Source organism: Megalobrama amblycephala, linkage group LG6, assembly GCF_018812025.1.
Source record: "Megalobrama amblycephala isolate DHTTF-2021 linkage group LG6, ASM1881202v1, whole genome shotgun sequence".
Lineage (NCBI taxonomy): Eukaryota > Metazoa > Chordata > Actinopteri > Cypriniformes > Xenocyprididae > Megalobrama > Megalobrama amblycephala.
In genome coordinates this window covers 27,439,657-27,464,618 of record NC_063049.1, presented here as the reverse complement: position 1 = coordinate 27,464,618, position 24,962 = coordinate 27,439,657, and the positions used below count along the sequence as shown (strand labels likewise).

The following is a 24,962-nucleotide window of genomic DNA, read 5'->3' as shown; positions in this document are numbered from 1 at the left end:
TCTACTTATTTTTCAAATCTCTTAATAGAAAACAAACATAATCCTAGGTACTTATTTGACACAGTGGCTAAATTAACTAGAAACAGAGATTCAACTGCTGACGTTTCCAAAGAGCACAGCAGTAATGACTTTATGAACTTCTTTACTTGCAAGATTGACAATATTAGAGAGAAAATTATAAACATGCAACCGTCTACAGTTTCGCTTCAGACAGTGCACTGTAGTGTCCCTGAGGTAAAACTAGAATCATTCGCCGCTATAGGAGAGGAAGAATTATCTAAACTTATCAAATCATCAAAATCAACAACATGTATGTTAGACCCAATGCCGACTAAACTACTGAAAGAAATGCTTCCAGAGGTCGTAGGTCCACTTCTTGATATAATTAATTCATCGTTAACACTAGGATACGTGCCAAAAACTTTTAAGCAGGCTATTATTAAACCTCTTATTAAAAAACCTCAACTAGATCCGAGAGATTTAGTAAATTACAGGCCAATCTCGAATCTACCTTTTCTGTCAAAGATACTAGAAAAGGCAGTTTCAACACAACTGTGCTCCTTTTTAGAAAGAAATGGAATCTGTGAGGATATCCAGTCAGGATTTAGACCATACCATAGTACTGAGACTGCTCTCGTTAGAGTTACAAACGATCTACTCTTATCATCCGATCGTGGCTGTATTTCTCTATTAGTGTTATTAGATCTCAGTGCTGCTTTTGACACTATCGATCACAACATTCTTTTAAAAAGACTTGAAAACTATATTGGCATTAGTGGAATTGCTTTGGCATGGTTCAAATCTTACTTATCTGACCGTTATCAGTCTGTAGTAGTTAATGAAGAGATGTCGTATCGATCACAAGTTCAATATGGAGTACCACAAGGCTCAGTACTAGGACCGTTGCTTTTCACTCTGTACATGCTACCCTTAGGAGAGATAATTAGGAAGCATGGTGTTAGTTTTCACTGCTACGCTGACGATACTCAGCTCTATATTTCCTCGCGCCCTGACGAAACCTACAAATTCACAAAACTAACAGAATGCATAGCTGACATTAAAAACTGGATGACAAGAAATTTCTTATTATTAAATTCAGAAAAAACTGATATCCTAATCTTTGGACCAAAAACTTCCTCACGAAAAAACCTTGAATATCTCTAACAATTGACGGGTGCTCCATTAAATCTTCGTCCTCAGTTAGGAACCTGGGTGTGCTCTTCGATACCAATCTTTCATTTGAAAGTCATGTTTCTAGTATCTGTAAAACCGCCTTCTTCCATCTAAAAAATATATCTAAATTACGACATATGCTCTCAATGACAAATGCGGAACAGTTGGTTCATGCATTCATGACCTCAAGACTAGATTATTGTAACGCTCTACTGGGTGGTTGTTCTGCTCGGCTTTTAAACAGACTACAGTTGGTCCAAAATGCGGCAGCTAGAGTTCTTACTAGAACCAGAAAGTATGACCATATTAGCCCAGTTCTGTCAACATTACATTGGCTCCCTATTAAACATCGTATAGACTTTAAAATCTTGCTACTTACTTGTAAAGCTCTAAATGGTTTAGCTCCCCAATATCTAAGCGAGCTCTTGGTGCATTATAGTCCTTCACGTCTATTGCGATCTCAGAATTCAGGCCAGTTGATAATACCCAGAATATCAAAATCAACTGAAGGCGGCAGATCCTTTTCCTATTTAGCACCTAAACTCTGGAACAATCTTCCTAGCATTGTTCGGGAAGCAGACACACTCTGTCAGTTTAAATCTAGACTAAAAACACATCTCTTTGCTCTTGCATACACATAACACATTATCAATACATTAACATTTTTCAAATCCGTTAAAGGATTGTTACGCTGCAATAATTAGGTCGGCCGGAACCAAGAACATTTCCTATAACACTAGATATACCTGTACATCAGAATAAGAATGGCATCTACGCTAATATCAGTCTCTCTGCTTATCCTGAGGTTTGCCGGGTGCTGGATCCAAGCCGTATCCAGATCAGATGGAGAACCTGTGTCTGGACCTGACTACAACGTAGCCCAGGAGACAATGGGCCTACTGATCCAGTTCTGGCTGCATCTATAATTCAGATTTTTAAATCTCCGTATCCGCTTACATATATTTATATATAATCTATTTTTAATCTCTATAATAAAAATGTATAATTCAGATTTTGATCTCCATATCCATTTACATATATTATATATATCTTCCAAGGGGTTTTTTCCCTCCTAGGACTTTTTTCCCAGTGCTAGCACGCTGGGTTTTTCTCCTAGGGGGTTTTTTCCACCCCTGGGAGTCAGCCGACATTGGCTTAATGTAGCACCATCTTGTATATGTTACATATTACCACGCTTGCTTATACAGCTTATTTTTAACCATTTCTCTTTTTTCTGTGCTCCTAATATGTAAAGCTGCTTTGAAACAATTGTAAAAAGCGCTATATAAATAAATTTGACTTGACTTGACTTGACCTAGCCAGTCTGCATTTACAAACATTTGTGAAAAAAGGGTTGTTCTGAAGTGTTCAATGAATTCAAACATGGTCCTGTGATAGGATGTCACCTTTGCAATAAGTCAGTTATTCATCCCTGAAATTTCATCCCTGCTAGATATTTTAAGGTCAACTGTAAGTGGATTTATTGGAAAGTGGAAGTGTTTTCGAGCAGCAGCAACTCAGAACACACAAAGCAGAAGACCACGTAAAGTCACGGAGAGTTTTGGTATTCCATTGACTTTGTAAGTAGAATCTTTTTATTTTCTAAATAAAAGTCCCATAATGTACACAACTTGAAAGAAATAACAATGTAAATAAGTCACAAGGTCATGGAAACTCATTCCATGAAGCTCTCACCACAGTTTTTGAGCTGATATTAGTGTGTGTTTTAAAAAATGTATTTAGTTACCACACACAGCACACTATGGGTTCAGATGTACTATAAGTGGTATCTAAATACATTTTTAAATACAGAGATAGTATATTAAAGGTGCCCTAGAATTAGAATTAGAATTTACCTCGGTATAGTTGAATAACAAGAGTTCAGTACATGGAAAAGACATACATTGAGTTTCAAACCCCATTGTTTCCTCCTTCTTATGTAAATCTCATTTGTTTAAAAGACTTCCGGAAAACACTCGGATCTCAACATAACACCGACTGTTACGTAACAGTCGGGATCATTAATATGTATGACCCCAATATTTGCATAATGCCAGCCCATTCGACGCATTAGACAAGGAAAGGCAGTATTAACGGCTGGATCTGTGCACAGACAAGGTAAGCAAGCAAGAACAACAGCGAAAAATGGCAGATGGAGCAATAATAACTGACATGATCCATGATATCATGATATTTTTTGTGATATTTGTAAATTGTCTTTCTAAATGTTTCATTAGCATGTTGCTAATATACTGTTAAATGTGGTTAAAGTTACCATCGTTTCTTACTGTATTCACGGAGACGAGAGTCGTTGCTATTTTTATTTTTAAACACGTGCAGTCTGTATAATGCATAAACACAACTTCATTCTTTATAAATCTCTCCAACAGTGTGTAATGTTAGCTTTAGCCACAGAGCATAGCCTCAAACTCACACAGAATCAAAACGTAACCATCTAAATAAATACTTTACTCACATAATTCGAAACATGCATTCAGCATGCATGACGAACATCATGTAAAGATCCATTTGAGGGTTATATTAGCTGTGTGAACTTTGTTTATGTGATGTATATATAGTCGAGAGCTCGTGGGGCAGAGGGAGCGCATCTCTTAAAGGGGCCGTGCTGAAAAAATCAGTGCATAGTTAATGATGCCCCAAAATAGGCAGTTAAAAAAAAATTAATTAAAAAAAATCTATGGGGTATTTTGAGCTGAAACTTCACAGACACATTCAGGGGACACCTAGGACATATATTACATCTTGTAAAAAAACAATCTAGGGCACCTTTAAAAGCGCATTTTAGTTCATATTTCATGGTGTCTCAAAATAGCAGTTGAGCACACTTAGATTTTCTTTCTAGATTAAGGCCTATCCTGTCTTAATTTAAACCCTGTCTGGGAAACCGCCCCAATAAGTTCAGACTGGCTAAATGATCGTTCAGAACATTCTTTTCAGAAACTTAAAGGGAAAGTACTTTTATCATTTACTCATCTTCATGTTGTTCTTGTTCAAAAAAATATATGACTATCTGGTTACACTTTATTTCAGTGGTCCACTTTAGACATTCTACTAACCAGGGCCGGATTATCCATAGACGGGATTGGGCGAGTGCCCTGGGGCACCAGCCAATAGGGGGGCACCAAGATAATGACTAGACTTTTTTTTTAATCATGTTTTGTATATATATTATTTATCTGGAAAGATACGGATACAAAATTAACAGTTAATGATACAATATATACAGAGAGAATATAAAGAGCCCTGCCCCTTTGGTCGCGAAAGTGAAAGTGCCTTTTGAGGCCTGCACTCCCAGATCCGCGGGACCCAACGCAACAGAGTGCGGCGCAGGCGGTGAGACACTATCGTGCGCGGGTTGAGGGAGAATCAAATGATTTGCCGCAAAATAGAAATATTTAAACACAAAATATCTAAAAACTAATACATTTTTATTTATATATTGCAAAAAAAAAAGCATCAAGAACAACTAATAGCCTATAAATAAAAACGATTTACATTCGCAAGCATATGTGAGATTCTATTTATAACTTGTGTTTGCAGTGTTGAGCAATGTAGCCAATCACAGACATATCTGTTGATTTCTGACACGCAATTGAGACGCAACACAATCAGGTGTTTATTTTAGAATCCTCTCACCACTAAAAACGGCGGAGTTTTTATGCAGACAGTGCTGCATAAAAGAGCGGGACTGAATCCTACGGGAGAGGGCGGGCGGGCATGGGACTGAAAAATCCGTCCCATCCGATGTAGGTCTCTACATCGCGGTGGCCCCGCGTTCCCATTTCTCCTCCCCCAGAACGCGATTTCGCCCCTGCCCTCGCGGATGTCTGTGCATGCCACTGCATGGAGGACACATTGCCTATTTATTGGGAAAATCTTATTAAAACCACAATTATAGGCCTATGTAGTGTCCCATGCACTGACAACCATATAAACATTCACAGTGCTATCTAGGTAGTCCGGTCACGATGGCTGACGATTCTGTAATTTCGGTCAAATGCAGGCAAATTTCACTGTGTATAAGACATACAATATGCTTCAAATGATTACACATATATGTAAATGTTCATGTGCAAATTTGTACCCATTTGTACCCAGGAAGCTTGTATTTACGATAATTCCATAGCATGTGAAGGCAGAATTAATTAATTAATTGATTTTGGATTGGACTTCAAATGTGGTCACTTTAGGGCACTACACTGTGTTAATCCGGGCCTGCTACTAACTATAAATAACTTTTCAACTACATATCGACTAACTCTCATTAGAACATTAGTAGATTGTAAACTGTTAGTAGAGTGTAAGGATAGAGTTAGTAGAATAAGCTGACATGTAGTTGCAAGTTACTTTCAACATGAGGTTAAATGATGACTGAATTTTCATTTTTTAGTGAACTATGCTTTTAAGATCTCATGTGTTAAAACCACAGAGAAATAAGGCAACTGACTAAGAGTCACACCTTCATAGAATTCTGCCACAGAAAAGGGAAGTTTTTATCATATTCAAATGTTCTGACATGTTAATTATCTCCAGTGAAAGAGAGAGACGACACCAGACGAGCAGAATCATAAGCTGTAAAGATCATTGAGGAATTGAAGATGGTGCTTCTGTTGTCATTTCTAATACTATCTCTGAAGATATCTTGTGTTTCTTCTTGGTCTGCTGGTAAATGTCTTTTCTACAGTGATGCAGAGTTTCCTGTTGCTAAGGCCTGTACTAGAAAAACAAACACTGCCTTCTGCCATCATGTCACTGACATTAAAGAAGACCTGCGTGAACTTCCATCAAACTTACGGAACCTCTGCATTCAAATGGAACAAGACTGCCACAGTGCCTTGGCTCCAGACTCATTCGCACGTTTTGTTTCTCTGGATTACCTTGAAATTCATGGATGTTTTTCAGAGATCCCTCCGGAAGCTTTTAATGGTTTGACAAATGTAACTTCATTAAGTTTAACTAAATTGTCTTCAAAAGACCTTTGTGAGGTAGCTCTTGATTTCAGTCGCCTTCCGTCACTTAACACATTGCATCTTTCATATTATAGATTATCATTATTGGCACCAAATGTTTATGAAATGATTCCTCACTTGCAAAAATTATACTTAAGCCAAGTGTGTTTGAAGGATATATCTGAGGTTCTGTGTCGACTGGCAAATATAAAATCACTGAAGGAGTTTTATCTATATGAACACACATTAAATAGACTTCAGTACCCAAACTGCTCAGTTTTCAACACCTCTCATGGTTACATATCTACTGTGTTAAACATTGAAAAGGTAATATTGGATATGGGAAAATTAGAGCATGTAGATGAGGGAGCTTTGAAAGTTTTGGGAAATCTGTTTGAATTTATCTTTCATTCTAAAGACTTCCTCAAAGATCTTTCATTAATTGGAGTACATAAAATCAATAAGTTGGGTGTCATAGTGGATGTACTTAACATCGATGACTTGTGTACAGCAGCAAAGTTATATTCGATTGAGTCTTTTCAAGTTCATTATGAGACTATTAACTTGCCACTGACTCCTACTAATATCTCAGAAGGCTGTGAAGAAGTTAAGACATTTAATCTCAGAAAATTATCATTACCTGTAAACCTCTTAGATGTATATTCGTTCTTTCAGATTTTCAGGAACCTCAGTTGGGTTATGATAGATTATCATGAGCTCAGACCAAAAGACTTTCAATCTCTTTGTGTTTCAGATCCACAGATAGTCAAACAGCTTTCCTTTATGTTTCTAAGCTCAAATAAGATAGATGAGATCGTTTCATACCAATTTATGTGTTTCACAGATCTTGAAACTCTAGATTTATCCTTAAATAACATTTCTAACATAGAAGATTTTGCTTTCATTGGATTGAACAATTTGAAAGAGCTATATCTCTGTAGCAACAAGTTATCTTACATTTATCAACACACATTCAGTGGTTTATATGGACTAATGGTCCTAGATCTCCAAGAAAATCCTATTATTCATATTGAATCTAATTCATTTGGACATCTTATTAACCTTAGCACACTTCTGCTGGGAGATCTGAACTTTCCACCTGACATGTCACCAATCAAGCTGCATTTATCTGATATATTTGGCATAATTCCATATAATTTCAGTAATATTTTAATTAGTTCAGGCCTGAGACCAATGCAGCTTGTGGTCAGGAGTAATACTACACTGGATCAGGCTCTAAACTTGCACATCAAAGGTCAATATGTGACTATTGAGGACTGCAACAGTTCACTCTTGACATCTGTAGTCACACTTCAGATAGATGCAGCATATGTGAGCTGTGGAAATGAATTCATTGGGAAATATGTCCGATCGGTCGTCAGTCTGGAATTTAACTCAATGTTCTCAGATGATATTGGAGACTTGTCTGTAATCAATCAGCTTGTTCATTTAAAAACCTTAAAACTGGCAAACATTGAATTGACTAAGCAGCCAAACGTGGCCATAATGTTTCACAATCTGACCAAACTCCAGACGCTGATCCTGGCGAACTGCAGATTCTTCTTTCTGGATGGAAGTCTGACCAAAGATTTAAAGGCACTGACAGGTCTAGTGCTCATTCTAAAAGACAATGTCAATGTTCTTCAAAACTTAGTGGAACATCTCACTAGTTTGAAATACCTCTATCTTCAGGGCTTGAGTCTGTACTGCAGTTGTGATAATGCGTGGCTGCTCTCATGGGTGAAGGACAACAGGAAGGTGCAGGTTCACATGTTCAACCCCACCATGAAAGAACTGCAGTGTTTGAGTGAAAATGGAATTGACCACCTCAACTTTATTGGTTATGCTAAGGAGAACTGCTCATTTGAAATCGAATTTGTGTTCTTTGCCTCCACTTCTGGATTTTTGTGTATTTTTATTATTGTGGTACTGTCATATAAGTTTGCAGGCCAATACATCGCGCCTTTCTATCACATCGCCAGTGGATGGTTCAGAGAGGCTTTGCGTGGGAACGGTAAACATCAGTACCGCTATGATGTTTTCGTGTCTTACAGTGCTAAAGATGAACACTGGGTCATGGAGGAACTTCTTCCGAACTTAGAGAGGCGTGGCCCTCCGTTTTTGCGTCTCTGTCTGCACAGTCGGGACTTTCAGTTGGGAGAAGACATTGTGGAAAACATCACAGACAGCATCTACGCAAGTCGCCAGACTCTTTGTCTCGTCAGTCGCAACTACCTCAGTAGCAACTGGTGTTCTTTGGAGATGCAGCTGGCCACCTACAGGCTCCAGGTAGAACACAGGGACATTCTTTTCCTGGTCTTCCTAGAAACGATTCCGTCTCGCTTGCTATCCTCCCATCATAGACTGGCCCGGCTGGTAAAAACTAGAACCTATCTAGACTGGCCACAGGACCCAGAGATGCATGAGGCATTCTGGGACAGGTTATGGTGTAATCTCAGCTCTAATAAAGCCAACTAGATTGTTTTTGTACATTGTAAAGTTGCAGTTTTTTAATCAAAGTGAGCAAAATTCCACTGAAAGTTCAATCAATATGACAACTAATGGAAAAATGTTTTTTTTTGTTTGTTTGTTTGTTTGTTTGTTTTTTTACCTCATCTGGCAAATGGATGAGAAAAGTTAACTTTAAATATATTTAGCCTACGTGTAAAGTCCATGTTGTATTTACTTTTTTATATGCTTAATAAACCTGGTGTAACAAGTTTGATTCACTGTGCAAACATGACAAAATATGGCTGTAGCAAGAGTTAACCATTTCATCTTTAAAAAATTAGCACACTTTCTGATGTTTGGAGTAACTACTGCAATAAATATTCTTTTCTGCTAAAAATCTCAACCTCAGAATATTTCTGAATGTGCTGATCAGATATATGCTGCAGTTAGGAGATATTTTGGCCCATGTGTTTGTACAAATTTGTTTCAGTTCATGTATTAAGATGGTTTCTGGAATATTTTCCTCGGTGGGATGGGCTTAAAAGGAACTTGTTCTGTATAATTTTGTCTCAGTAGTACTAAACCAGGGGTAGGCAAGTTCGGTCCTAGAGAGCCGCTGTCCTGCAGAGTTTAGCTCCAACCCTAAAAAAAACCTTAAGCTGCCTATAGCCTTAGTAATCCTGAAGAGCTTAATTAGCTTGTTCAGGTGTGTTTGATTAAGGTTGGAGCTAAACTCAGCAGAACAGCGGCTCTCTAGGACTGAACTTGCCTACCCTTGTTCTAAACTGTAAGCATATGCAGGTTAAACTAAGCTGATCACTCATCACAACTTTTGTTCCGCTTTTTTTTTTTTTTTTTTTTTTCTAAGTAGACTTAGCCTACATTTTAAAACCTTTATGGCAACAATGGCAACATTTTATTTTGACTATGGCAACATTTTTATTCAAAAATATTTATTTGAATAGGGCAACATTTGTATTTTAAAACCTTTATTTTAATGTGGAAACATGACACCTCTGCTGCGTTCAGCCCCAACAAAGCGTAGCAAAACGTTTTTTAAACGGAAACGGTGGTGCGTTGAACACCCTGTTCTGATGACGCAGGAGTTGCAACTACGGCAGCTGAGAAGGCCATTCTTTGTGTTCTTTTTGAAGAATTTTCGGAGCCTGATGAAATCGGTATAAATACGTGTTTAATACTGCAAAATACGCTCGATGTTACAGTCACTGCCCTTGCCGTCCAGAATAAAAGAGAACAGGGATTTGTAGAAACTTCTAATTGTGATCCAACATTTGCCTACTTGGGTAAAGTTGGTTTTATATTCGCACATTCGGACTTCTGATAAATTCAGACTTTCCAATAAATGTGCAATAAATTAATGTTGCGAATTTTAAGCAGCGACATGATATTGACAACCAACGATTGTCAACTTACAACATTTTTCACAGTCGATCAAAATAGGCAAGTATTGTTTTAATGGCATATTTACTTGTGAATGTCCACTGAATGTCCAATGTAGTGTGATTAACAAGGCTATTGAATACGGATGTCCGAATGTGCGAATATAAAACCAACTTTACCCAAGTCGAGACTAAATGATCAATATGACATTATTTTTATTGTGAGTATTTAGGCTTATCGTTATTTCTGATCACTGTTGTTGTGCTATGATATTGTAATATTTACAATTATATAATCAGAGGAGAATAGAAAGGTTTATGAAAGTGTAACTCCAAAATACAATAGCAAAATATATACATGTATAGTACTTTTATGTTACATTAATACCCACTGTTCAGGATGTCTCTTTAATACAGCCTGATTTATATGCATGTTGATGCTGATTGGGCTGAGATTTTTTACACACCCACAAAACAAGAGAAAACGTATCTCAAACCTGTTGCACACCGTTTCCAGGAAACATGTCGTTCTACCCGGAAACCGTAGCAAAACGTTGCGCACCGGTTTGAGCTTGAACGTGCCCCTCATTCTACAATATTTCTATGATTAAATCGCTGACTCCTCCCCCATCAGCCAATCACTGTGTGAGACTAAATGATCTCATAGCAACGAGGTCAACCCCGCCCTTACTCTTAGCTTAAGACTTCAGTTGATTCCTTAGTAAAGGTTTGTCTCAGCAGCTTTGTGAATAGGTTTTAAGAGAAAACTCTTAGTTAAGAACTTTTACTGCTATTTTATGGCGTTATTTTACTGTCAAATGTCGAGAGCACATTATTGTGACGCGAGAGCATATCAATGTAATGCGCGAGCGCAAATCTGTCCGCTCGCGCGCGGATTTCCTCTGCTCTCGCGCAAATCTGTCCGCTGGCGCGCAGATTTCCTTTGTTCTCGCGCAAACCTGGACGCGCGCGTTCAAATATACAGTGCTCTCTTATGAACTGCCTCTCCTCTCGCTCAGATATTGCGTGTGCACGCTCAAACTGTTTCCTGCGTGCTCAAACGTGTCCTGCGCGCTCAAACTGCACGTGCGCTCACGAATCTCTCCGTGCTCTTGCAGAAATTAATTTGCTTTTGGATTAAACGCTGTCAAAAGTTATAAACCAATCAGAAGAGACGACTGATACATGAAAATGCTACATGGAATCTTATTGGCTGAGAGTGAACTGCGCCCGGAATTCTTTCGACAAAGATATGTATTTTATTTATTCACAATTTAATAATATGTATCAAATGTAACCTAGTCTAACTGCATCACATTACAGGTCAAACCCCGATTTATCTAAACAAACAAACAAAAAATGTTTCTTAAAGTTATTGTGGTCATACGTTTTGTGTTGAAATTTATTTTAAAAATAGGTAACATTTTACAATAAGGTTTTTATTTGTTAACATTAGTTAATGTATTATCTAACATGAACTAACAATGTACAATACATTACTGTAATTATTAATCTTTGTTAATGTTAAAAATACAGCTGTTTGTTGGTTGTTTACTTCACAGTGCATTTAATAATGTTAACAAATACAACATTTGATTTTAATAACGTATTAGTAAATGTTGAAATTAACATTAACAAATATTAATAAATGCTGAAGAAGAGCAATTCATTATTAGTTAATGTTAACTAATGCAGTTAAATAATGTTAACGCAACCTTATTGTAAAGTATTACCAACAAACATCTTCTGATTTAAGACCGAACAAGATCAGGTCAAATCATCATTCCCTTAATACTTAATGTGGAGATCACATACCACCATAGTCAATTTCTTTTGAGGTCTGGTATAAAACATGACATACAAAAATACCTAAGCTCTTGTGTATGCACGATTAAGCAAAAGAACGCGATCTTATTCCTAAATGACAACGATTCGGTTATGTCTATTTAACCTTTTGAAATTACAATCATACCAGAATATTTAAACCTGCTTTTGCATTGCTGCTGAAAGCAGTGGTCATGTAAGCTATATGTTTTAAACAGCTTCACAAAGTGTTTAACAACACACTATTGCTACATCTGTGTTGCAAACATTAAATAATAATGCAAGTATTGCAATAACAATTTATAGTCTGAATATACACTGATTTCAGCAATTAAAATAAGTAGCTAAATGAACGTTGAAACTAATGTTGTTACACTGTTCTGCCAGTAGGTGGTGACCAGTGACTGTTAAAATGTATTTGATGTATCAGAATCATTAATTCCAGACCTCAAAAGAAATTGACTATGGTGGTATATGTGATCTCCACATTAAGTATTAAGGGAATGACGATTTGACCCTGATCTTGTTCGGTCTTAAATCAGAAGATATTTGTTGGTAATACTTTACAATAAGGTTGCGTTAACATTATTTAACTGCATTAGTTAACATTAACTAATAATGAATTGCTCTTCTTCAGCATTTATTAATATTTGTTAATGTTAATTTCAACATTTACTAATACGTTATTAAAATCAAATGTATTTGTTAACATTATTAAATGCACTGTGAAGTAAACAACCAACAAACAGCTGTATTTTTAACGTTAACAAAGATTAATAATTACAGTAATGTATTGCACATTGTTAGTTCATGTTAGATAATACATCAACTAATGTTAACAAATAAAAATCTTATTGTAAAATGTTACCTATTTTTTAAATAAATTTCAACAAAACGTATGACCACAATAACTTTAAGAAACATTTTTTGTTTGTTTGTTTAGATAAATCGGGGTTTGACCTGTAATGTGATGCAGTTAGACTAGGTTACATTTGATAAATATTATTAAATTGTAAAGAAATAAAATACATATCTTTGTCGAAAGAATTCCAGGCGCAGTTCACTCTCAGCCAATAAGATTCCACGTAGCATTTTCATGGATCAGTCGTCTCTTCTGATTGGTTTATAACTTTTGACAGCGTTTAATCCAAAAGCAAATTAATTTCTGCAAGAGCACGGAGAGATTCGTGAGCGCACATGTGCAGTTTGAGCGCGCAGGAAACAGTTATTAAAATCAAATGTATTTGTTAACATTATTAAATGCACTGTGAAGTAAACAACCAACAAACAGCTGTATTTTTAACGTTAACAAAGATTAATAATTACAGTAATGTATTGCACATTGTTAGTTCATGTTAGATAATACATTAACTAATGTTAACAAATAAAAATCTTATTGTAAAATGTTACCTATTTTTTAAATAAATTTCAACAAAACGTATGACCACAATAACTTTAAGAAACATTTTTTGTTTGTTTGTTTAGATAAATCGGGGTTTGACCTGTAATGTGATGCAGTTAGACTAGGTTACATTTGATAAATATTATTAAATTGTAAAGAAATAAAATACATATCTTTGTCGAAAGAATTCCAGGCGCAGTTCACTCTCAGCCAATAAGATTCCACGTAGCATTTTCATGGATCAGTCGTCTCTTCTGATTGGTTTATAACTTTTGACAGCGTTTAATCCAAAAGCAAATTAATTTCTGCAAGAGCACGGAGAGATTCGTGAGCGCACATGTGCAGTTTGAGCGCGCAGGAAACAGTTTGAGCGTGCACACGCAATATCTGAGCGAGAGGAGAGGCAGTTCATAAGAGAGCACTGTATATTTGAGCGCGCGCGTCCAGATTTGCGCGAGAGCAGAGGAAATCCGCGCGCGAGCGGACAGATTTGCGCTCGCGCATTACATTGATATGCTCTCGCGTCACAATAATGTGCTCTCGACATTTGAACTAGTGATGGCGAGATGAAGCCTCATGAAGCATTAAAGCTTTTCAGCCAAGTGGTTCACAAAAGGGTTCATTTCTCGAGGCTTCATTTGCTCACAATACACCTGGTGGTCAAAGAGTGTAAAACAAGCAGATACATTACAGATGACCTGGTGTGATCTGATATACACTTTATTTTGCGGCAATTATGGCTTAGAAATAACGGTGAATAAAAAATCAATTTCCACAAAGACTTATATATTTATTTGAATGTACTGTGTATTTTCTGATTGTATATAGTGATTGTACAACATATCTGTGTCATAAACGTATTGTTTTTAAATTAATGGGGCTATTAAATGTGTGTAATAAATTCTTTGGTCACAACAGGAATTTCAGGAGGGGCGATATTATTATTCTATAACCACCCATTCTGAGGGGATCCCATGGGTTTATATATCTGTCAAAATGTCGCGCCAAAGATTCGAACCGCATCCAGTCAAACCATTCGAACCAGTCAGGCAGAAGCGAGGCTTCAAACGTCATAAATGACGTCATTGATCTAAAGCGATACAAGCCTCGATACGCGCTTCACTGAAAGCTTCCAGGATTTCTCGACACAAGCTCCGAAGACTCGGCACAGAAGGTAACATCACTAAGGAGAACTCTTAGTGGTAAGATAAAATGTTTTGTGAATACGGCCCCTGGAATTGATGGGATTGTTGAATGGTTGTGGTTTGCTATTGCTGTGAGATCATTTGAGCAACAGGTTGTCCTGCCCTCGCATCAGTAAACAAATCCGAAGAGATGTTGCTGCAAAAGGAAGGGGAATTTATTTTGATTAAAGATTACGAGGGCACATGAATTTAAAAAAAATTGATGTAATGATGCAGATGAATAAATAATTTACACTATGGACGAAAGTGTTAATTAATTGATAATTGACTTCAGGTAATCAGACTCATTGCCACAGGTGTATTGAATCAAGCACCTAGCCATGCAGTCTGCATTTACAAACATTTGTGAAAAAAAGGGTTGTTCTGAAGTGCTCAATGAATTCAAACATGGTCCTGTGATAGGATGTCACCTTTGCAATAAGTCAGTTATTCATCCCTGAAATTTCATCCCTGCTAGATATTTTAAGGTCAACTGTAAGTGGATTTATTGGAAAGTGGAAGTGTTTTCGAGCAGCAGCAACTCAGAACACACAAAGCAGAAGACCACGTAAAGTCACGGAGAGTTTTGGTATTCCATTGACTTTGTAAGTAGAATCTTTTTATTTTCTAAATAAAAGTCCCATAATGTACACAACTTGAAAGAAATAACAATGTAAATAAGTCACAAGGTCATGGAAACTCATTTCATGAAGCTCTCACCACAGTTTTTGAGCTGATATTAGTGTGTGTTTTAAAAAATGTATTTAGTTACCACACACAGCACACTATGGGTTCAGATGTACTATAAGTGGTATCTAAATACATTTTTAAATACAAAAATAGTATATTAAAAAGCACATTTAGTTTATATTTAATGGTGTCTCAAAATCGCACAGTTGAGCACACTTAGATTTTTTTTTTTCAGATCATCTTAAGTACCAAAGAATATTTTTTTAGTATATAAAGTACAAAATTAGTGTGAAAAAAAAAAAAAAAAAAAAAAAAAAAAAAAAAAACTTTAAGTACATTATAGAAATGTCTTTTTTTTTCACCTGGGGTACCAACATATTCATAAACCAGCTTGAAGTTCCAATGGGCCAGTATATATACACAATCAGACCACTTTGTGGTCGACTCGGAGGGTACTTTACAGCTAAACATGCATGGTTTATACTGGTGACAATGGACTAATTTCAAATCTTGAACAGTTTTATAATAGCCGAGAAAAAAAGTAGAAGCATTTCTGTTGTGTTATGGCTTGATTCTTCAGTGTTGTTGATTTATATTTGCTTTTTTTAATTTTAGTTGTGTTGTGTAAAACTGGGCCACCTTTCTGTTATTTCTGCTATTATGAGTGCCTCGATCATGCATAGGCGAAGACTTACTTGTACTCAAACTCCTATATTCACTGTGAAACACCTGTTCAGCGCTATTGCTTCAAATGGACCAGCCCACAATGCATTACATACTACAGTACAAAACCATAATACATAAATACAATAGAACAGCATGGAAAATGGGCTTGTAAATTAACAGCAATTGCTTACCATGCAAAATATTGCCCAGAATGCTCCTAGATCAACTGTAAATCAAAACATGATCACAAAATTTTAACAAATTTAGCTGTAAACAAAAGTTGGATTGGATTACATTGGATTTTGGTTGAAAATGAAAATCAGGTTGACGTTTTAACTCAACGTTTGTTTGATACAAAGGTCCAACGTTAGGCAGATGTTGAATTTTGGTTGGAACACCAAAAATAAAAAAAGGAAAAAAAACTGTGAAAAAATCCATGGCAGTACAGGGTGCCAAACGTTTACCATTAATGGAACTAATGACTGAAGACATTACAACTGACTTCAGCCACAGCTTTAGATTAAATCAACTGAACATAAACGAAGACATTAATTACTAACCAGATTGACCTGATTTCTGTCAGAAGTTCTTATTGAGAATTAAGAGGTTTAGATGATGTTCTGTTGAAAATGTTTAGTTTGAAGTCACCATCATAATTAAAAATTATATAATTGGTGTGTCCAAAATGGTCAATATTAATATTCATGCATTTTATTAATATTTATTTTAATCATTTATGGCTTATGATTTATCAATTTTACTTTTGCTTCATATATTCATGTACTTTATATATTAATTCTTATCATATTTTCAAGTATTTACACCCTTATGGTCATTACTATTTTATATTTAAGAGTATGCTTGTTATTCAATTGTTCTTTAAAGTGTTCCAGTGTGACAGGTCACGCTGACATGATTGTGCAAAACATGTCTGTTATTAATTTTTTATGACATTTGATAGTGTAAGATTTGCAAAATTCCCTAAGGGTTAAAACAACTATTTTTGACACTGGACCAGTGGACGACGTAATGGGTGAAATTAACCTTTTTCATTTTAACAAAAACATCAGTTTGAGTGGGTTGGGAATTTCCCTGTATGACTATGGTATAATATGGACTGAGTTATTGATAATTTAGCTTTTTCTCTCCTTTGCTCTCCTGGGCTTCTGCTTCTTCTTTCTTATCTGCAAATGTTTTCATTCTTTTTGACCTTCATCTATTAGATACAATACTCTGGATTTTACAATACTCTAAATTAATTATTAACTATTGACTACTTCTTTATGATGGTTATTTTACCTTTTGGTTTTATTAAGTATTTTCATTATCGATTAAAGTTTGCGTGTAAGGCTGAATTTAATTGTAATGAATAAATAATTTTTCATCAACTTTATCATCAGCCTGTATCTCATTTTCAAGTTTTTGCATCAATAATTTTAAAGAATCCTAGATGACACCAGCCAACTATACAATGATTGTATCTTCTTCATCAAGTAGACAACCCCATCAGCTTCTCTTTCCACAACAAACACAGTCTGTCAAAGTACAATTAAAGGCCTGGGACACACTGACTAGACTATTTTCAAATCTTAACACGTTTTAAAACTGTGGGAGACCACAGACATGACAGTTTCAGCCGATTTTTAGCATTATAATCCTCTGGACTAACACTAGATTATTAAACCGGACCGCAACACCACACACCTGTTGATCGCGAGATCAAACGTGACTTAAAAGAAAAACGAATGGAGGACAAACGATATTGTCAGCAGGCTTCAGTAACACGTTGTGCTTTACAATGACAAAGAAAATAGAAAAATAAAAGAATATGGGTCGTCTTCTTTCTCAATTCTACTTTCGTGGAATGCTTGTGGCTGCCAAGCACTCAACATCCGGTAGGTGATGCTTGTTTGCTCTCATTGGCTATCGCGGTTATCACGTCAGCGGCAGCCCGCTCATTTGAGATCTGGGACGTTCAGTCCCGTTTGGGGAGCAGTTAAATAATCGTAGTGACAGCACACAATAGAGGATTTTTATTTTATTTTTTTTGGACAAACAATCGTTTGCGATAAGCCTCGAATTTAGCCATTCGAGGTATGCAATATTATGTAATATATCACATTATATTTTGCAGTTCCATATATTTTTGCTATATACGAGGTCTATGAAGCCCTGCACACCCACTGAAGCTAAGCAGGGTTGAGCCCGGTCTATATCTGGGTGGGAGACCTCCCCCACACTGGGCACAATAAAATCTTCATGTGTGTGGATAGGCATGCGCCAGGCGAGTGCTCTGTAAATTAATGTGTATATGCGCATAATCTTTGTTTACAAAGTGACATCGCCAACTACTTCTCTGGCATGCGTAATACAGCATTTTAGTCGTTTGCGTGGATCCATGTGAATGGGGATTTTTGATAATGTTGTCATCTGTACAAAGAAAAAAAAGTTTTTAGTACATAGTTGTCGTGTAAACATACATTTAGTGTTAGTTTTTCTCTTGCTGCTGAAATTGTTAACTGTGGCACAAATAGCAAGGGAAAAAGTAGCCTAATGTTGACAACATGATGATGAAGAGGTTATCATCATCTAGTCATCTCATTTTACACAGTTTTTTTTTTTTTTTTTTTGTCATGTAGATGCAGTTAATTTTAACTTAATAATAGTCTGTTATAGAATACATCGCTGCATCAAGCATGTCACCATTGTTGAGATTTGTATTCAACGTAAGAGATTATAAAAGAGTTGGAAAAGCTGTTTAAGCAGCCTTGCAGCGGTCAACCTGAAGCTTTCACCTGCACCCCCACTGAAGCTAAGCAGGGTTGAGCCCAGTCTCTATCTGGGTAGCTGCGGGAAGAGGTGTTAGAAAGGCCAGCAGGTCTGATCAACCTGTAGGCTGAGTGGGTCCTAATGCCCCGGTACAGTCGCAATAAGCTGTACTGTATAAAGGGTGTCACCCTGGTGTAAAATAGTCCACACATCACATACCGCCCATAAAGCCCCCGTACAGTCGCCATAAACTGTACTGATAAAAGGGTTAAAATAAACCCCAGAAAATAAGGGGTGTAACCCTGGGGCAAAAAATCCCTACATTATTTTCATATCACAAATAGTTCTTACAACTTACATGGAAGCACTATATATATTTTTTTTCATTACTATTTTTAATGATTTTGAAAGAACTCTCATATGCTCATCAAGGCTGCATTTATTTGACTAAAAATACATAAAAAAGTAATATTGTGAAATATTATTACAATTTAAAATAATGTTTTTCTTTTTTAATATACTTTAAAATACTTATTTCTATGATGCAAAGCTGAATTTTAATCAGCCATTACTCCAGTCTTCAGTGTCACATGATCCTTCAGAATTCATTCTAATTATTATTACCAGTGCTGTAAAACTGTGCTGTTTAATATTTTTTGGAACCTGTGATATTTTTTTCAGGATGTTTTTTTGTTTTTGTTTTTTTTGAGGAGTAGGTTTTGTATGGTAGAAAATGGCAGATTTGGTAGAACTCTGCATAGGCCAACAAACCTAACAATGTAAGTTAAATGACAATATGCTGAATTTTTCATATAAGCATTTTCATAATTTTCATTATATCTCTTAACCACTAGGGTGTTATGTGCTATACAAGAACGGATTGGCCGATCAAATCTTTTAATAACTTTTTGCCTGGAGTGTGAGTAGATGCTACATAGCAATTTTTGTGCAAATTGGACAAACGCTCTAGAAGTTAGAAAAAGTAGGTTTTTCAGAAAAAATTCAAAATGGTAGAAAACTTTTAATGATAGAAATGACATCACAGCATTCAAATCAGCATGAGCCATGGAATCAGGGGAAAAAATAATTTTGTTTCTAGGAATTAACGCGTCAAAAGCATAAACATGAATGAATCTTTGAACTGTTGGTGGCACTAGAGGGTTTGAGGTAGAGACTCCAAATTTGCTATGGTAACATTTCAGACTGTCCTCTATCTGTGGCCCTTTTTAAAAATTTTACCATATTGTTCTATGGGCTGCCATAGACTCGAGCAGAAGAATTATATTAAGAAAACTAACAATTTAATCCCTTCGGTGCTTGACCTCTAATTATAATAATAAAACGCTAATCCTCACATCACTAAAAGTGTATATGTGTATTTGATTGTCAAAATATTTGGTATTTGAACAAAATTTCATGGAGATATATTCACATTTCATTTTTACACCCTCTGAGTGGGACTTGAACCTAGGTTTGAGCCCCTGCCCCTTTGATCGCTACAGTGAAAGTGATTGGACCGCCCTTTACGGTCCAATCGTGGTGCCCCCGTTTGTTGAAAACTGTTCACACTGCGCAGACATTCCACGACCCGACAAACACCGATTAAACATGTTCAGTCGGGTGAAAACAGACTCCGACCAATGCCAACAAAGGCCAACAGATGCCATCAGGGGTATCATACCGATCTAACAAACTCCAGCAGACAAGTTTGTTGGCCTGTTATTACACAAGTTTTCATCCGTATAAAACCCTTATAAAGAAAATGCTTAACGTCGCTTAATGTAGCCTATATGTGATATTAAAAGATCAAATTCTGCACACACCAATTTTTCTGTATAGTGTGCTTTAATATAGTGTTTACTGAGTTTGAAGAACTCCACATCGTGACCGTCTCTGAACGTTCTGGGAACGGTACTAGGTGACGGGTTACCCCGCTAGAAAACAATGGTGTTTGAGACTCACTGTATGTCATTTCCATGTACTGAACTCTTGTTATTCAACTATGCCAAGGTATATTCAATTTTTAATTCTAGGGCACCTTTAAAGCAGCCAGAGAAAATCTATTATTAAAATATCAAGAATCAACATTAACTGAACGTTCCCACATGGTCCTCTGTTGGTCATTTAATAACGTTCCCGATATGAGTTTAGGGGGACGTTCTATTTTGGTTATTTTATGGTCATGCAAGAATGTTACAAAGAGGACATTTGGGAAGTTATCAGAATGTCCAATGGTAATAGTCCCCTAAACATTCCCAGAACGTCCTGAATGTTCCCTGAAGGTCTACCAAATAACGTTCCCCAAACCTTAAAAGAACTCCACATCGTGACCGTCTCTGAACGTTCTGGGAACGGTACTAGGTGACAGGTTACCCCGCTAGAAATGTTACGTTCCCAGAACATTCTCAGAACGTCCACTGGTGTTAAGGACGTTGTCTAGTAACGTTCCCAGAACGTTCAGAAATGGTCACGATGTGGAGTTCTTTTAAGGTTTGTCCCAAATATCTTCTTTGTAACGTTCATATGTGACCATAAAATGAACCAAATTGGAATGTCCCCCTAAAATCATACAAAGAACCTTGAACTGCTGCACTTTCATTACCAAAAGAGGACATTTTATGTCCCAAATATTCTGTAAAATTTCAGAATTTTCATCACTTTTAGAGAACTTTTAGGCAAAATTGCACAAGGTCACAAGAACGTCACCTTCTATGTGTGTGTTTTATTGAAAATGATAAAGTTTGAAGTCAGCGTTATGGAGGTGAGCATTTGCTTTAGATGGGCTCTTTATTCTTGATATTTTAACATTAGATTTTCTCTGGCTGCTTTAACTGTGTTTTCAAGACACGTTTGTTATAGCGCAAAAAAAAAAAAAAAAATGCAAGAGAAACTCTGATCAGATGAATTGGGTTGTTTATTGCTGGTGATTCAATCATCATGGAGTGATTCACTGATCATCACCACCCACACAGTAAAATCCCCAATGTTAAATTAACACCCAAAGTGTACATATGAGTCCATCTTGCCAGGTGTTAAAAAGTAACACTGAAGCAGTGTTAAAGTTAATGAGATAATTGATTGATGATTGATGATTGAGTGATGATTGACAATTAGTGGTGACACCTGATGTTAATAAGCAGAATCATTGAAGAAACAACAAGAGAAAAAGAGAGAGACACAACTACAACTGACTTCCAGCCATTAAACATTATTACACTTATTATTGATTTTATTTCTGTCATACATCAACAAAAGTTCTTATTGAGAATTAACAGATGTTTAGATGTTAATGTTTTAATGAAAGTTTAGTTTGAAGTCACCATGATGGTGAAAAGTATTTCCTTTAGTTGGGCTCTTGACTCTATTTATTAACATTAATATATCTCTGGCTGCTCCAACTTTGTGTTTGTAGAGCACATTTGTTATGGCCAGAGAAACTATGATCTGGGCTGTGTTTTCCGAAAGTGTTGTAAGCCAAAGTTGATCAATTTAGGTTTACAATGCTTTGGGAAGCACAGTCATAATGGTTGTTTTGATGATGACATTCTTATTGTGAAATGGCCAGATTCATTATTGACATCTAGTATTAACTGATCATATAAATATTATATTAGTTCTTTATAGTAAATCTTTGTTACTGCTTGAGATCCAGCAGTTCTTTTATACAGTAAACTGAAGGCTTTTTTTGAAACACACACAGACATCAAGAATCAGCATATGACCCTCAACAATGTTGACAATCAAACAAAGTGCTTCATGTTGCAGTGCATGATGGGAGCCACCAATCAAAACTCATCCATGGCTCCCATCATGCATTGCTGCATGAATAAATGATGCAGCTGAATTTTCCTGTAATTTTCGTAGATTATTCATGTTTGCTTTTATTTTGCTATTGTTTTGTTGTGACAGTAGCTTGTTTTGTGATGTTCAGAGTTGATCTGTTCGTCAGTATTTTGTATTTATTTATCGTCACCGTTCTTGAGAATCATATGCTGATTCTTGATGTCTTTAAAAACAAAAGCTTTAGTGCATGATATAATATTCTTAAAAAAAAAAAAAAAAGTTCATACTGTTGTTGGATCTCAAGCTGTAAAATCACAGGACAACAATCACTAATACTAAAGCTACACATCAAGCACACAGTCAGAGATTTAGACTCTAAACGACATCAGGCCATCGCATGATGACTATATCATCAAATTATATTGTGACCGGATTATATTTTCTCTGACCATAATAAATGTGCTTTACAAACACAAAGTTGGAGCAGCCAGAGAAAAATTATTAATAATATGTAAAGAGTCAAGAGCGCAACTAAAGCAAACGCTGACCTCTTTCATGGTGACTTGAAATGAAACATTCCATAAAACATTAAATAACACCTTTTTTCTCTCTTTCCTTCAATGATTCTGCTTATTAACATCAGGTGTCACCACTAATTGTCAATCACCACTCAATCATCAATCAATTATCTCATTAACTTTAACACTGCTTCAGTGTTACTTTTTAACACCCGGTAAGATGGACTCATATGTACACTTTGGGTGTTAATTTAACACTGGGGATTTTACATTTGTGGTGTTTTCTTCTGCGTATAAATATCACAATAATATTAAAAAGTAAAACACATGGTTTGAAATGACAATCTAAAACATTTTATTTAGCTTTTAAGTAGTAATTGTTTAAATGTTTAAAGTTACCAGGTCACCTTTCGGCGTAATCTACATCAAAAACCTCACTCTCACCCTCTTGCCTATCCTCTTTGGTCTCATTCTCACTTCCTCCCTCTGATCAGCTCTCATCACTAGATACTAAAAGTTCAACTTATACTCTTCTCTCCACTCTAACACTGTGTTTAGACAACTTCTGCTCCCTTTCATCCAAGCCAGCCCGTGCGACCCTTAACTCTCCTCCTCCTCCTTCATCAACCGACTTTGTCACATTTTTCATAAACAAAACAGCCACCTTCAGTGGCCAGTTTTCCACACCACAATTTGACACGCACATCTTAACAGCTAACACACACACACTCGGTTATTGAAGCTCTGAGATTGACAAGAGCAGCTTCGCAATCCTCAGTACTCATCTTGCTGGATCTGGATCTGGACCAGGCTGAAATGTACAGGGCGCTATGCTATGTATTTTTGTTTTGCAAAAATGTTCCCACAGGTACGTTTTTCTAATGAGACTGGGATGATGCTGCTTTTGACACAGTTAACCACCAGATCCTCCTGTCAACCCTCAAGACAAGGGCATCTCAGGAACCGCAGTCCAGTGGTTGAAGTCTTACCTCTCAGGTACCAATAGAATTTATTCTACTAACACTCTACTAACAGTCTACAGTACTACTACTCTAAATGAGAGTTAGTTGACAAGTAGTTGCAAAGTTACTCATAGTTAGCAGGATGTCTGAACAACATGGTGAGTAAATGATAACACTTTCCATTTTGGGTGAATTATCCTTTTACAGTTTTTCTCGATTACTTAGACACTATAACCAGGCTTTTGAACTAAAATTTCAAAACCATAACGCCATTTATCATAAAGCACACCCATTTCCCTAAACTATAAATACTATTCCCCTGTTTTGACACAGGAATCAGATTTGTTGAACTGTCACTGCAAAACTCTCTGCAAATCCCTTAATTTCTCATTGCCTACACCATGTTGTCATTTAGAAAGCACTAGCATTCAATATTGTTCACTCAAGTCAGCATAGCTTGAGCTCAGTTAGCACACAGTTACCCATGTGGAAACACTAAGAGTCAAAATTTATCACACAACAATCAGAACCTTCAATAAAAGAGCCCGAGTCAGTTCATTCAGTTTTGGAACAATGGATCCAGAGAGACGTGATTGAAAAGGACGAGGACACCAGAGAGGAGGAAGAGGATGAGCAAGAGCAGTAAGGAGTGGAGGAAGAGGTGAAGGAGGAAGATGAGGATGAGGATGAGGTGCAAGGAGACAAGGAGTCTCAGATGAAATTCGTGCCACTAGTTGATCATGTCCTTGTCCATGGTATGACTATGAGGGAGGCTGGGCAATGAGTTCAGCCAAACTTAAGTTGCTTCACCGTCGCCTCGATCATAAGAACTTTCAGGGAGGAAAACAGGTAGGTGTACCTCACTGTACTCTACTGTAACTTTTGAGTGCTGTACTCTGTTACAACACATGCATCAAATTGCCTTACATACAGATAGAGTTTCTGTCTGCTTCCATTTTGTAAAAAGGATGTTACAGTTACAGTTATCAGAACTTGTATTTTTGTAGGACACCGAGACGATGGAATGGAAGAAGCCTGACTAGACATTTCAGTTGATGCGTGCCAGGGGTGGATCCGGCATGCAAGAGGATTTTACCCCCGCTGCCTGGATAGGGCCAGTATAGCCTGTGATGTTGACGAGATTCAGGCGCTGAAAAGGTCGAGCACCCA

The 24,962-nt window shown here is 36.6% G+C and overlaps 1 protein-coding gene across 1 annotated transcript; it reads left to right on the top strand.

Annotated features, from left to right (window-relative positions):
• The first annotated feature begins 5,760 nt into the window (after positions 1-5,760).
• Positions 5,761-8,971, top strand: LOC125270246 (toll-like receptor 13). The gene has a single exon (XM_048193619.1). It carries the CDS (start codon positions 5,793-5,795, stop codon positions 8,619-8,621), a length of 2,829 nt encoding a protein of 942 aa, XP_048049576.1. The 5' UTR covers positions 5,761-5,792; the 3' UTR covers positions 8,622-8,971.
• The last annotated feature ends 15,991 nt before the right edge of the window (positions 8,972-24,962 follow it).

Bases quoted from the DNA above. Each gene is read 5' to 3' on its own strand.
- LOC125270246 (XM_048193619.1), top strand. From the start codon at position 5,793: ATGGTGCTTCTGTTGTCATTTCTAATACTATCTCTGAAGATATCTTGT.